This window comes from Microplitis mediator, chromosome 2, assembly GCF_029852145.1.
Source record: "Microplitis mediator isolate UGA2020A chromosome 2, iyMicMedi2.1, whole genome shotgun sequence".
NCBI classification, from domain to species: Eukaryota; Metazoa; Arthropoda; class Insecta; order Hymenoptera; family Braconidae; genus Microplitis; species Microplitis mediator.
The window spans coordinates 7,955,272-7,970,100 of record NC_079970.1 but is presented as its reverse complement, the minus strand read 5'-3'; the positions used below and the strand labels follow the sequence as shown (position 1 = coordinate 7,970,100).

The 14,829-nt window shown below is 31.6% G+C and overlaps 1 protein-coding gene across 1 annotated transcript in view; it reads left to right on the top strand.

The window, feature by feature from the left end:
* LOC130663418 (dipeptidase 1) overlaps positions 1 to 14,829 on the top strand; it is a 76,282-nt gene that overhangs the window by 44,967 nt on the left and 16,486 nt on the right. The window contains exons 7-8 of the mRNA XM_057462626.1: positions 11,602 to 11,778; positions 11,867 to 11,951. Of these exons, the coding sequence (XP_057318609.1) occupies positions 11,602 to 11,778; positions 11,867 to 11,951 (262 nt within the window). The remainder of the gene's footprint in view (positions 1 to 11,601; positions 11,779 to 11,866; positions 11,952 to 14,829) is intronic.

Sequence of the window (14,829 nt, the reverse complement as noted above, 5' to 3'; positions counted from 1 at the left end):
TAAGTTCCCAACTGGGTCCCGATGTGGCAAAACCAATAAAAGTTATTTATTTTTGCATTGGGCTATCCCAACGAGTTTCCAATTGGGTCCCACTTAGGAAAAACTGATGCTGGGTAGGTGATTTTTGCGTTGGGATATCCCAACAAGTTCCCGATCGGGTTCCGACTGGGGTAGCCCGACTAGGCATGCCACAGCGATTCCCAATTGGGGCCCAATATATGTATTGGGACAATTTCTAGTCGGGGAACGTATTCATGGAAGTACCGGAAGAATTAAGCGACATATTACAATTATTTATGATAAGCAGAAATTATAACTGTTATTATCTTAAATAATTACTACTATTATAAAAAATCGTAATTCTTAATAACCTGATGGTAACAGTTACTATCAGCCTAAATATTGATGACCATCTAAGCTAATAAAAAATTAATATGTAAACGTTATAGTCTGACGCTTGTCCATGTGTAATTTGTTTAACTGGGGAAGTGATTAATTTTATACACACACACACACACACATACACACACACACACACACACACACACACACACCCGCGCGCACACATGCACACACACACACACACACACACACACACACACACACACACACACACACACACACACACACACACCCGCGCGCACACATGCACACACACACACACACACACACACACACACACACCCGCGCGCACACATGCACACACTCACGCGAGCACACTCATGCACACACACATTCTTAGTTAAGAATTTTTACAACTTTGAATGGTAAGAGTTACCATCTTCTATTGTAACAATTATAATTTTTAATAATTACAATTAGCATCTTCGATAGTAACCGTTACCATCATCAATTGTAACTGTTATCATTTTCAATTGTAATATTGATCATTATAACCACTGAAAAATGTTATTACCATTTTAGATAGTTAAAATTACAATGTTTGTATTGTAGATACAATAATTAATTTCTCTCCGTGTAACGTTGATTGCGATATATGTCGATGATATATTGATTACCACGAATAATAATGCACGGTTATGTGTGGTAAAAAGAGAGTTGTCACGCGAATTTGAAATGAAAGACCTTAGAGAAGATAAGCATTGTTTAGGTATGGAATTTGCACGAGATAGAAAATTTAAAGTGTATATAAATCAAAGGGCCTATATTGATAAAATATTAGAGAGATTTAGTATGACTGATTGTAAACCGTCACCGACGCCGATGGAGTTCAATTGTAAACTCGCAAAACCTGAGAATTTGGATGACAGCCAGATGCGAATGTACCCATATCAAAGTCTGATCGGCGCATTAATGTATTTAGCGGTATCTACGAGGCCTGATATTGCGTATACAGTTAATTACCTTAGTCAATTCAATACTAATTATAGCATAGACCATTGGAAAACCGCAAGAAGGGTATTAAGATATCTTAAGGGTACAATCGAGTGTGGACTAATGTACGAAAGAACGGGATTACCATTTTTTGGTGTGGTAGATGCGGACTGGGGATCGAATACGATTGATCAAAGGTCATACTCAGGTTACGCATTCATATTAGCAGGAGCGCCTATCAGTTGGGAAGCGCGAAAACAATAAGAACAGTAGCCCTATCGAGCACTAAAGCAGAATACATGGCCATATCAGAGGCAACCAAAGAAGCTATGTACTTAAGAGAAATTTTGAATAACGCAGAACTCGGCATTGAGTGTGTCATAATATTCAATGACAACCAAGGTGCAATCAAACTTGCGGGAAACAGTAACTTCCACGCAAGGACAAAGCACATTGATGTGAGACATAATTTCATTCGCGAGTTCTGCGATTATGGTATCCTTAAGTTAAAATATCTTTCTACCGATAAGATGCCAGCCGACGTTTTAACAAAGAGCTTAGGTGGAACTAAACACCGTGAATGCCTGAGAAATTTGTGAATGTCGTATATGTATACGGAGTAGTGCGAGCACTACACTTATGACTTTGAGGGAAGGTATTGGGAATGACGACGTTAATGAGTCATCAATGTCATACGGACAGAGCTTTGATGGATGACGTCAATGGTCCCACTCTTTGGGTATACATGTGTCTTCTGTACTTTGTATTTTGATGTAGTTAGTCAGTATTTGCCATACTGTCGAGCAATTCAGAATAGTCTCTCTCTCTTATCATTATATACGTGTTGTAATAAACTTATCAATTAGTAATAAAGTCAGTGATATAATAAATTATTTAAACCATAATTTAACCATTTCCTTTGCCAACCTCCAACATCTTACTATTTAAGAAATGATTTCTTAATAGTTAAGAAATGATGCTTTAAGAAGCATTTGATAAATACAAAAAAATGATGTTTAAGAAATGATTTCTTAAATACTAAGAAATCTTTTTAAATGCTAAGAAATCATTCTATCAGTGTAGATATACATATAAATGAGTGATCGGGTACTAGTTCCCTGATCGGGTACTAGGTTTCTTACCTTATATATTTTAATGTGATACAAATTCGAGCAACAGCAAAAAACATTTAGATGATATCTATAAACAATGAAATATAAAAAATTTAATTTATTTTACAGTTTCTCAAATTTCTGTCTCAATATTGAGTCCAGTAATTAATTAGTAAGTCAAATATTTAACCACGAATGTGAGTGATTTTCAATATATCAATAAAAATATTGCAAAACAAATGAAATGGTAAAGTGATCACCAACGAAACAAATAAACTTATTTACAATTTTAAATTGATTGAAAAAAAAAAAGCAAAAAAGAAAATAAAAATTGTAAATACAGCAGCGTATGATTGAATGTACTGTAATATGTAGAATCGGGCCGTAGCTTGTTTGAATTCCCTGTGGCTAGAAACAGGTAAAAATCAACAAAGGAATAAAAGTTTAGTGTGTTCTGCATCCAAGATTCTCTTTAAAAGTTACCAAAGTACGTTAGCTTTAGTATGAAAATTGTTTTTACCCTTACAAGTCTACGTAAATATGTACGAGTACACATTAACACAAGATGTTTTGAAAAAATTTTCGGTGTGTAATGTACACATCATATAAACACCTTTTTACTTGAGTGCGTCTATTCTTTAAAATTTTTTTATCCTAAAATTTAAAGAACACAAGACCTCAAAGGATTTTTATTACTCTTCTAATAATATCCAACTTGTCTTTTTAAATCTTCTTTCTCTCCAACTTACTCTCCAAAAACCGTACGTACGTACGTTAACTTCCGAGTTGTTTATTAAACATGAGAAAATTATAAAAGTTTGAACGAAATATTTTTGCATTATTTTACCAGACTTACAAATTCGTTTTATTATACAGTTTTGTGATTTAGTTATCTATCCACAGATAGAGTTTTTAATGGGTCATAAAAATTCAACACAAAACAACTCGATGCTCACAATTATTATGGAATGATATTCAAAAAACTTTAAATTACTTGTCTGTATAAAGTGTAATAAAATTTTTGATTGATATCACCGAAACAATAAATATAAATAACAAGATAAATATTAATTATTTGAATGAAATATTGATAAAAAAATTTGTTGATACAGTTTTCCATTCGCTTATTACCACACGTTAATTGGTTTAACGCAATAATAAACAAAAAAAAAAAATGAATAAGATAAAAATATAAAAACCAAATATGAAACCCGCATCGGGAATTAAAAAATACGCAGATACCAATATATATCGGATAGTGTGAATAACAATCGGGTTATCGGATATATAAAACGGATGATTTGAAAAACAAGCGGAAAAAGGTTCGATATTGCAGTGGCCTTGTTGAGCAATAAAAAAAATTTTTTTTTTTTTTTTTTCAAATTATCTAACGAATGAAAGAGGGGAAAGAAAATTGGAAAAAACGAAAAAAAATAAATGAAATTCATCAATGTCGAGTTTGAAATTTATTGATGCACAAAAAATAAAATGAATCGACATTAAAAAGGAAAAAACAATATGTTTTTATCTTGCCTCATTCACTTAGTACTTGACATTTAATTGTTATAAATTCAGGTTTAAATTTTGCAATTATATAAAGTGAAAAAGTCATTACGATGCACTCGAGCAAGGCATTAAATGATCATGAGGAAAAAAAATTTTTAAATGACGAATTCAAGTCAACAAAAAATCTTTTTTTTTAATTTGTTAGTTAAAAAAAATTTTTTGAACACCGACAAAGTAATTTAATGTGAAAATATAAGAGAAAAATAAAAAAACTAAAATTGAGAGACGTTAAAAATTGAAAAACTGTATGACGTCAAAGGTAAATGTATACATTCTAATAACGTGTACATGGAAGTAATTAACGTGCAGTTGAACAATAAAAAAAATGAAATAAATGAACATTACCGGTAGAAAAGTTAATCGAGATGTGGCCCACATACAAGTAAATGGAATGAGAAAAAGAGGAAAAACGAAAGAGAGAGAAAATAAATAGAACCGGAAATGGGAATTGTCGAAGCTGCCCATTGGGAAAAGTACCGCTCACGCGTGTATACGTATTTCCTCATTCACTCTCTCACTTGCTCTCTCTCGGTGTAAACGGACCAATTAATTAAAGCATTGACTGTAGACAGTAATGTGTATAAATCTACACGCACTTGATAACAAGTGTATAGGAATAGAACTATTTCCTCTTCGTTGTTTCCATTCTGTTGGTCCCTTGATATATATATTTCAAACCCACTATTCGCTGCTCTACTCACATCACTCGTGCTCAATCAGCGTCTGTCGAGAGTGTGAGTACAGTCCAGTACACGAACACCTCAAATAGAATCTACTGCGTAGTCATTGCCCCAAACTATTCCGGAGATCTAGATTTCAATATTCTATTACAAACATATGCTCTTGATCTGTATAACATACCTGGTTATTGTTTCTCAAACATCACTAGACGCATAATTCATCGGTACTATCAAATTTGCAAGGAATACATTTCACCACTTCCTTTGTTAAAACCAACAATAATGAAAGTTGCTTTTTTTTTTAATTAAATTATAATTGTTTCAAAGTTTTCATTTGAAACTATTTTTTATAAAATCTATGGAAAATTAGGGACCCAAAATTTCAAAGTTAAGTCGTAACTTATCGCTTTTACGATTTATGATATTTAGAAGTAATATTGATAATTTTTTAGAAATGTTATTTTTTTAGGCGCTTTTACTTTCAAATTGTTTCAAAAATCATGTTTCTTACTCAAATTTAGTGAGGAATCATCATACTCATGCACAGAAAAAAAGGATTTCTCAGTGCAAAAATTTTTCACTCGCCCCGAAAAAATTGTTATTTGCGCTAAGGGATTTTTTTAATTATGAATTGAAAACGAAAATTTTCTTGAGGTAAAAAGAAATATTTTGCTTCAAAAAAGCTTTTTTTCTGTGTTAAATTTGATTGAAAATATGAAAAAAAAAATTTTCGAAACTATTCCAATTTATGCGAAAATGAAAAAATATTTTTTTTTAATAATAATTGAAAATTTGTATTATTTTTCAAAAATATAAGCGAAGAATAAAATAATCAACATGGTATTTTTTTTTTTTCTTTAGTATTCACATTTTTAATTCTCAATTAACAAAATTAATGATATTTATTTACCAAGAATAAATACATGTTTTCACCAATAAATCACTTAAAATTTTAGTAATAATCGTCAAAAAAGCGGTGTCTTAATTGTTTGAAAAAAAAAACTTATTTGTACAGTCCCTTGACTTTTTTTTTTTTAATTTTAATCTTTAAAATTTATGAAACACTTAGTTTGATTTACTCTAGTATACACAAAACAAAATCACGATAACAATTTATTTATTAATTAAAAGAAAATTATAATTTACTAGAGATTGGCCTCAGCTCGGATCGTAAATTATAACAGCATTAAGACGCAATGGTAACATCATAAATTTTTTAAATATAATTATTATGCAATAAATTACTATAATTAATTTAATGACCATAATTACAATTAATCAGTACGGAGATAAATTTTGTTATTAAAAATAAAACAATTCTTGAATTGATGAAAAAAATTTAATTAAATTTAATTGTAACAAGAAATTTAATTTCTCACAAATTAAAAACTGTGGACTAAGAAAGAAACATTATATTTCTCATCTCTGTGATACTTTTATATTATTGTTACAATTTCTCCCTCTTATAATTAAGGTACTTCTCCCCTACACAGAGAAAATTATCTCATAAATATTACAGTACTATACCGACAATACTGAGACAACTAGTACCAATAAATATTTTTTCAATGAGTTTTTTAAGATTGCAATTTTCAAAATTATAATAGGTCTAAGTTATTTCGGTGCAAATAGATTAATTTAAACAGATATTGAAATAAAAAAATAATTTAGATACAGAATTAAAAAAATTAAATTAGTCGATATTTCACAAAAAAAAAAATGAGAAACAGTTGACACTGCGGGACAACTCCAAAACTTTCCGCTGTTTTCAAGCTCAGAGAGTTAACTCGTAAACTACTCGACCGATCGACTTCGAAATTGGATCAGTTCTAAGTCTTGTTGAGCCCTTTCGATTGCCGCTAAGAACACTAAAATCGGTTGATTCTTTCTAAAGATACCGTGGGACAAAAAAAGTTTACATACACACTAGACTGATTCAAAAAAATCGACAATTTCTTTTTTTTTTAAATCCCGTATTGAAATATCTTCAGAGTACCATAAAAAGTGGTCTGTGAAAACCAGAGCTCTTAATTTTAATATTTAAAGGTCGCGCGTCGCAGATTTCTATTTTCCATTTAAATAACACGGGAAAAAAAATTTTTGTTTTTAGAATTTTCTAGCTCACAAACCAATCAACGGATTTTTATGCGCGATAAATATTTTTGTAGGAAATTGAACACTACAATAAATTCTAAAAAAAAAAAATTTTTCCCGTGGTGTTTGAATGGAAAATAGAAATCTGCGATACGTGACCTCTAACTATTAAAATTCAGAGCTCTCGTTTTCACAGGCGTCTTTTTTCGGTACTCTGCAGATATTTCAATGCGGGATTTAAAAAAAAAAAATTGTTGATTTTTTTGAATCAGTCTAATACACACACACAAGCGCTCGGAAGTCCATTTGAAAATGGTCAGAATAGCTTTCTAGGACCTCAAAACGTCGAGATCTGACGAAAACTCGATTTTCGAAAATCGTATCGAAACCAATTAATAACTTCCTATTTTTCGAAAATTTTTAATTTTCATAGCGGAAAGTTACAAAAATAAAAATCTGGAAAAGCGGTTGGCAGCCCCAAACGTTTCATGAACTTTCCAGTGAACTGTTTTTGAGCTCAAGGATCTCAACAACATTATTGTGAATGCAAGCTTGAGCTCTTCAAGCTCAAAAATGTACTTGAATGAATCGAATTTTTCGAGCCCTTCGGGCTCAAAAAAACGTTGTCTTGCCTTGCACTACGAAAATTCAAAAAGTCAAAATTAATTCAGAAAAACAAGTAACTCTTAAACTTCTGTTTGAGATTATCGCTAATGAAATGAATAGATTCGGGCAGAAATACATATATGTAATTGAAATGAACAGTAAACGGAGTTTTGAATTGGATCATAACGTCGAAACAGGAAACATCCAAGAGAAATTCAGATAACGATCATTTCTCTAACTTTTTGTTGACAGAATTTTCTAAATCATCACATAGATTACAATGAACTATGCGGTGATTACAAGAGACTTTTTAAGTCAAAAAGTAAGAGTAATTTTTTAAAGGATGAGTCAATTACATTATGTGCATCCAGGAAAAATGAGGTGAACCATTATTTCATTTCTCTTTACGGCAATCGACACGTTTTATGCGCTCTAGAGCTGATATAATTACAACATTGTTCGATAGAGTAACTGCAGAGATATTCGAAAAAAAACTGTTTGTTACCATTTCTTTCTCTAAAGTTATTTCTCTCGAACAAACTAACTAATTGAGATGGTTATTGTGGCATTCGACGCGTGTTGTTGTTCTCAAACTGATTAGATTTCAGAATCGATTTATCAAGTGGTTTCTGAGAAATGTAAAAAAAAAACTGTTTCTTTTCGTAATTTTTCAGAGTCGATTCTATCGAATGGTCTGAAATTTACAGGATAGTTGACAGGCTGACAAGCCCTGTCGATTTTCACAAGAACTATCTAAATCGGTTAATTCATTAAAAAGTTATAGAAAGTTTCCACACACATCCATACACTCGGATTTCACTTTGAAAATAGTCAGAATAGCTTCCTGGGATCTCAAAACATCGACATCTAATGAAATTTCGATTTTCGAAAATCGGACTGAAAACAATAACTTGCATTTTTTTCGAAAATCGTCGATTTTTATAGCGAGAAGTTGAAAAATGCTTTATAAAATTAATGATAAAGTAGTTTGAATTATGCTAGGGAAGTTTAAAAGTTTTCAGCAATATTGGAAATTCTTCATGTTGAAATTTTCCGGTTCGCGTCGACAACTTGAGACTGGGAACTCGAGGTTATTATAGCGAGCGTAGCAGCCTGTGACGCCACCTGTCGATGTGAGCCCAAAAGTTTTACGAGTAATTAGGTGAACGGGACTGTGGTCGTTGTATGGTAGTAATAGTGTAAAAATAAAGATAAAAAAAAATAAATAAAACAACATTTTCTAAAGACGCCGGATAGTTTAGAAAAGTAAACTTTACTTGTTTTTCCCTCGATCCAACAACTACCTTCTCGTATATACACAGTAGCGGTAGTAAAACTCTAGCCAAATATTTTTTCTTTTTCTTTCTCTTCCTCATATAATATCCTTCGCCAATCTTAAACAGCAGCTGAATGAGCAAGTGAGAAAGAAATCCACAAGGTATTGCCCGAGTACCAAAGTTGTATCAATCAAACCAAACTCTACGACGTATAAACTCGAATGAACAAACTTTTCACCACAAACTTTTTACCTATATGCTATATCTATAACAACTACCAATTCAACATATAAAAAAATATATCGTCCAACTGCGCTAACAACCCATTCCATTTATTTATTTATATCCATCACTATATACTTTTGTCTTTCATTTAATAAAATAAAATAAAAAATAACCATTTCCATAAATTCTCGTCTTTGAAACAGATTTTATCTTTTTTTACTCCTTTTCCTATAAAGTATTTCTTAGATAGAAAGCAATACAACTTTATATAAAATATAGCTCAACAATTTTCTTACTCCATATAACGCAGTTTACGTTTACTATATATACGAAGGTAACGAAAAATGTTCCGCTGACAATAGAAGAAATTTTATTTCATATAAACCGGAAGTCAAAGGTAAATATCCATCATATTTTGAATTCACCGGAGTATGTATGGATGCAAATGAAATAACAATATGCTGAGCAGAGAGAATATGGGAAACGTCATTGGCGCGTTAGTTAGGTCGACAGTCGGAAATAAAAAATAAAAAAGTCAAAAAATAAAAAACAAGTTAAGGCAACCCGAGAGTGAATTTCAACCCGCTCAGTCAGGTCATCCGTTTCCTTTTAAATTTTTCCTCGCACTCTTTGACACGGGTTGCAATATCATTCGGCATGTATCGATGAAAATGCTTCTTATTTCTATTCCATGTGTATATTTTTTTTTCTAACATATATCTATATATATATAAACGTGAGAAATACGAAAGGAAATGTATTTTTTTTTCACCCTCAGAAAAAAAAAAATTTCTCCATCATCGGCAACGTTTGCAAAAAAAAATGTCGTTGCTGCAAAAGCTGTGGAATTTTCTCGAGCTATCGATTCACGAGTATGTTGAATTTCTCCGGTATTTGTTATATACATACATACTTTTCCTCATATATCCATGAATTACATAGTTTAGGTGTATATGTGAATGAAGCGAAAATCGGTTTTGCGGTGGGTGTGTACGACATTAAAAAAATAAATAAAAATTTACTGGGTTAAACGACGAAAAACATCTGCCTTTCGTACACACTTTTATTTCTTTGGTACTTTTACAGCGAAGAAATGCACCAGCACTCGGTAACTTTGGCTTTCGTCGTCGTTGAACTTTTTTTTCTTCTTTTATTTATTTATTTTTTTTTTTTTCTTATACACACTGACTCCCGGGAAAATAAATTGCTTGAATAATGGAAAGACTCAGCTCAGTTGGACTTACGGCCGCTGCTTTTCATCAACCCTCAACGTCGTCCTTCTTTTCTTTTTCGTTACATTATTTAGTCGTCTTTATTCCATTGCCGTACACAACATTTTATTCTATCATGTTTTGCGATAAAAAAATTTTTTCCTGCATATTTATATATTTTGCTGCGCTAAGAATAAAGCTAGAAAATAATGAATAAATAAAATATAGCTAAGAAAGTACGAAGTGAGTTGAAAAATAGAATAAGATAAAACTGAACTTTAATTCAGCAAACTAACGAAAGTCAAAGCAAGTTTAGAGATAAGATAACTTCTTAAGACCCTCGACAAAAATAATAAAAAAAAAAAGTCACTTTAACGATGTGTGCGGTGTAGTTTTGTCCAAACTGATAAATGTGTTAGCTAACAGGGGCTAGGGATCATCCCTCTTTCATTAAGCTACCACACTCGTTATTGTTTACTTACTTGTAGAATTCTTCTCAGCTTTTTTATTTATTTTATTTTTTTAGTCTAGTACTTGAATTTAATTTCCACGTTTTTCATCTAATTATTTTATTTTTACGCAATCAGATAAATTTGAAAAGAATAAAAGTAGCAGCAATATTAATTTAGTTGTATAAAAAAAAAAATGTGAATGATTTATGAGGACAAATTCCAAGGATTTTTATCCTTATAAGAAGTAAATTTTATTTGTTCTATTTTTACTTTATCTACTAGAGAATTTATATTTGACGTATGCAGGAGGTGCCTGTTTATTTAGGAACCGTGGGTGGGATTTAAAAATTCCGGTACGACTTGCCAGGACATGCTGACGAAGTAGGAAAAACATTGGAATTCAAGGTGTGAATCGAAAAGGCCGGATGAAAAAGACTGATCTTCTATCCAGAGACAGGGCAATAAGTGTCAGTAACTCAACGTTACTTTTTCATTTGTCTTTTTTATCCCCGTCCTTTTCCTCATCATCGTCTTTTTTATTTTATATATTTTATCATTCTTTGTCTCTTGAAAGTATTTTTACTGGTGATCTACTTGAGAATATAGTGAATCTCATATTGTTAAGAAAAGAAATAAAAATTCCAATATTTGCTTTAAGAATTTAAACAGCCGAGCCATTGCACATTCAGAAGTATAAAAGATAATATTATCTTTTATTTATTTTTTTTTCTGTACTTTATTTTATCTTTTATTTCTTTACTTTTTTATTCAAAACAGCAGTCTAGTAAGATCCGATTTTCTCCGCAGCTCATCGAATCTTGAAACCTTATTTTCATTGAATCCAATACAAAAGCTCGAGATGGTAACCAGAAGCTGCTGCAGTAGCAGTAGCAGTAGTAGCAGTAACAGCAGCACAGTATCAGGGTATAACGGGGTCTAGAATCAACAATCGTCTCGAGTTCCCAATTCCAAGCTCAACAATAGAATCCATTATACCCACAAGTATTTTGTTTATTTTTATTTTTATTTTTTTTTTATTTCAGAGCATAGTCCTGGAGATGAACAGACTAGGAATGATGGTAGATCTATCTCATGTTTCTGTACCAACAATGTTGGATGCCATGGGTGTTTCTAAAGCTCCAGTAATTTTTAGCCATAGTAGTGCTCATGCACTGTGTAATTCTTCAAGAAATGTACCCGATCATGCTCTTCAATTACTTGTAAGTTATTTACTTTCTTTCATCACAAACTCAATTCACTCTTTGAATCACAATAATTTATTTACTTATTGTATTTAATGTCAACTAGGCCCAATCAGGTGGCATAGTTATGGTATCTTTTTACCCACATTTTATAAGCTGCGGCGAAAAATCAACGCTCGCAGATGTTGCTGGTAAGTAAAAAATTAACGCTAATTAAAAACTTTAAATACACTGTAAAAAAAAGCGGTGTGAAAATGAACTCACACCGGTGTGTTATTTACACGGAAAAAACAGAATACTAAAAATGAATAAATAATAGTAAAAAGTGGAATCTGTTATCAATAATTAGTACTATTATGTACTTAATGCAAAGTAGTTTATTAATTTTTGTAGATTCCTAAAAACTACTATCAATTATTTCAAAAAGTAAGTAAATATTTCTACTTTTAAGTATAATACGTGACTTATTAGTGAAAGTTCATTAATTTGCGGCATAATCTATTAAAGAGTAATGATTGGTTAAATTAAGAATTGGTATCTTAGATACTGATTTTTCCAGCCGAAAATTGCAAAAGTTACTAACTTTTATTTTATAAATTCGATATCACTGATCAATTATTAGCTTAAATTATCATTTATTCATCATTATAAATTAATTTATAATATACATAAATCGAATAAGTGGTAAATGATAAAATGAAAAATTAGTATACTAGATCTTTATATATCGCGTTACAAATGCCATAAGGGCGTACCAATAAATTTTTTCCGGGAATCGAGGTAGTTATGCCTGAAACGGGCAGAAATGCAAAAAAAAAATTTTCGGGAAACGACGTATTTTTACTTTAAATGCATAGAAATGATAAAAAAATTAACTTTGATCACTTTATTTGTGATTGAGAGTGATCATTTTGAATAAAAGTATTCCAAAAAATTTTGATCAAAGTTAATTTCAAATTTGAAAAAAAAGTTTTTTCATCATTTCTATGCATTTAAAGTAAAAATACCTCGTTTCCCGAAATTTTTTTTTTGTACGCCCTTATGGCCCCCAGTGGGTACGTCGGGTGCCCTAAGGGCGTACCAAAAAATTTCAAATTAAAAAAAAATTTTTTTTTCGTCATTTCTACGCGTTTCAAGTAAAAGTACGTTGTTTCCCGAAAAAAAAATTTTTTGGTACGCCCTTATGGCTCCCGGTAGGTACCTTGGGTGCCATAAGGGCGTACCAAAACTTTTTTTTGCATTTCTGCCCGTTTCAGGCATAACTACGTCGATTCCCGGAAAAAATTTTTTATACGCCCTTATGCCTTTTCAAGGGTAGTTTTTTCGGGATACGCCCTTATGGCATCAGTAACGCGATATTATCACTATGGAACATTTTAGATTTTTGTAAGTAGATAATAAGTCAAAAAAATGAAAAAAAAATCATGTAAACCACATAAAAAATCATAAACTAATTTTGCGGTATGCATTTCTTTTGGAATTAAGAGCTGAAACCTTAAGGGATTTTTTTCCCGTATCTGGAACAGTTTGAGAGGTGATCATAAAATATTAAAACAATCGCCCTTTCAAGGACCACTCTTATATACATAGATAATTTTATTTATAAAGTTTTGTTTTATTTTTTCGGTTTAATAGCATTTAAAATGAGACGAGTCACTTAAAACCACTTAGTCGTGTTGAATTAAGGATAATTAAATCTCTTGAATACAGTTGCCCTCAAGGTATTCTAAAATTCGCGGTCTTTTCGTCTTATTCTCTCTCACATTATAGTTACTCCAAACCGAGTATATAGCATCACTTGGGATTTAGCCGCCGGCAGTGGTTTAAACCAACCAACGAAGGAACGGAACAGGCCACTACACTGAATTTCTCGTGCTAAATTTATACGCCAAGTGTCTCTCAAGGGAGCTGCCAATTTTGTCGAGGATATCGCTAGTCGAAAACCGAGAGAAAGAGAGCAAGAAACACGCATTAGTTGGCCCACGCCTTTAAAACCATTTTCATGATCCTCTACTAGTGTATTATGGGATCTAGAATGTTATATACTTTAAACTTTTGAATCTTATCCTTGTTACACAACTTTAATATTCAACTTATGCTATTCTTCAACCGGCTCTCCTTTCATTTAAATTGTTTCCAGTAGCATTTACAGTCATAAAATAAATGCTCATCACACTTTTACAAATATATATATATTTATAGCTTAGTTTCTATATTAGGTTAATCTTCTTGGCGTTATCGTAAAGTAAGGAACAGTTGAATAATTTACGCGCGATTATCACGCGCACTATGAGAGAGCGTCGATTCCAGTTACCGGGATGTGTATAATCTCCTGGAGTCACTTAATCTACTACCAAGTCGCGTCTCTTAGTCACGATTAAACCACTTGACTCTCTCTATCTCAGTCTCTCGTCTGCCCTGCTCTCAATCTCAAGCTAAACTCACACACCGAATTTGTCATGTTGCCAGTGATTCAATAATTCACTTAAATTAATCTTTTCATTTAATTTATTATGACTAATTTATTTAATTATTTTTATTCAACACGTGGCCAGATTTAGTCTCTATATATTTTACTTTTACATAAGCTCCAAATTTTTCCATTATATAAAATGCGATTATACATTATCTATAAAAAATGTTTCCACTGTAAAGAGACTTTTAAAGCAATAAAAAAAAAATAAAAAACAAACTGATTAATATTTAAATCGTACTTTGTAATGGTATTTACGGCAGCTAAAGAGTGCCTTTAATTATCTTTTAACTACGGCTGGATGTAAAAACGAACTTTTAGTAGCTCGTTAAGAATAAACGATGTCCATAGCTGGGATTACTGCCCGACTAGTGAATTATACACATTCGATCGCTTCGACGGCTTTCACAGGTATACGCATACGTCAAATTGGATTACAACAAAATCTATGCGGAATATAACTCCTTTTTTCGTGTTATATTTTTTTTATTTTGTTATTATACTAGAAAGTTACGCGAATTAAATTTGAGTAGATTTTGAAGTTTGAAATAAATGAAATTCTTTATGGCAATCGATTTTATCATTTTTTCTGTTGT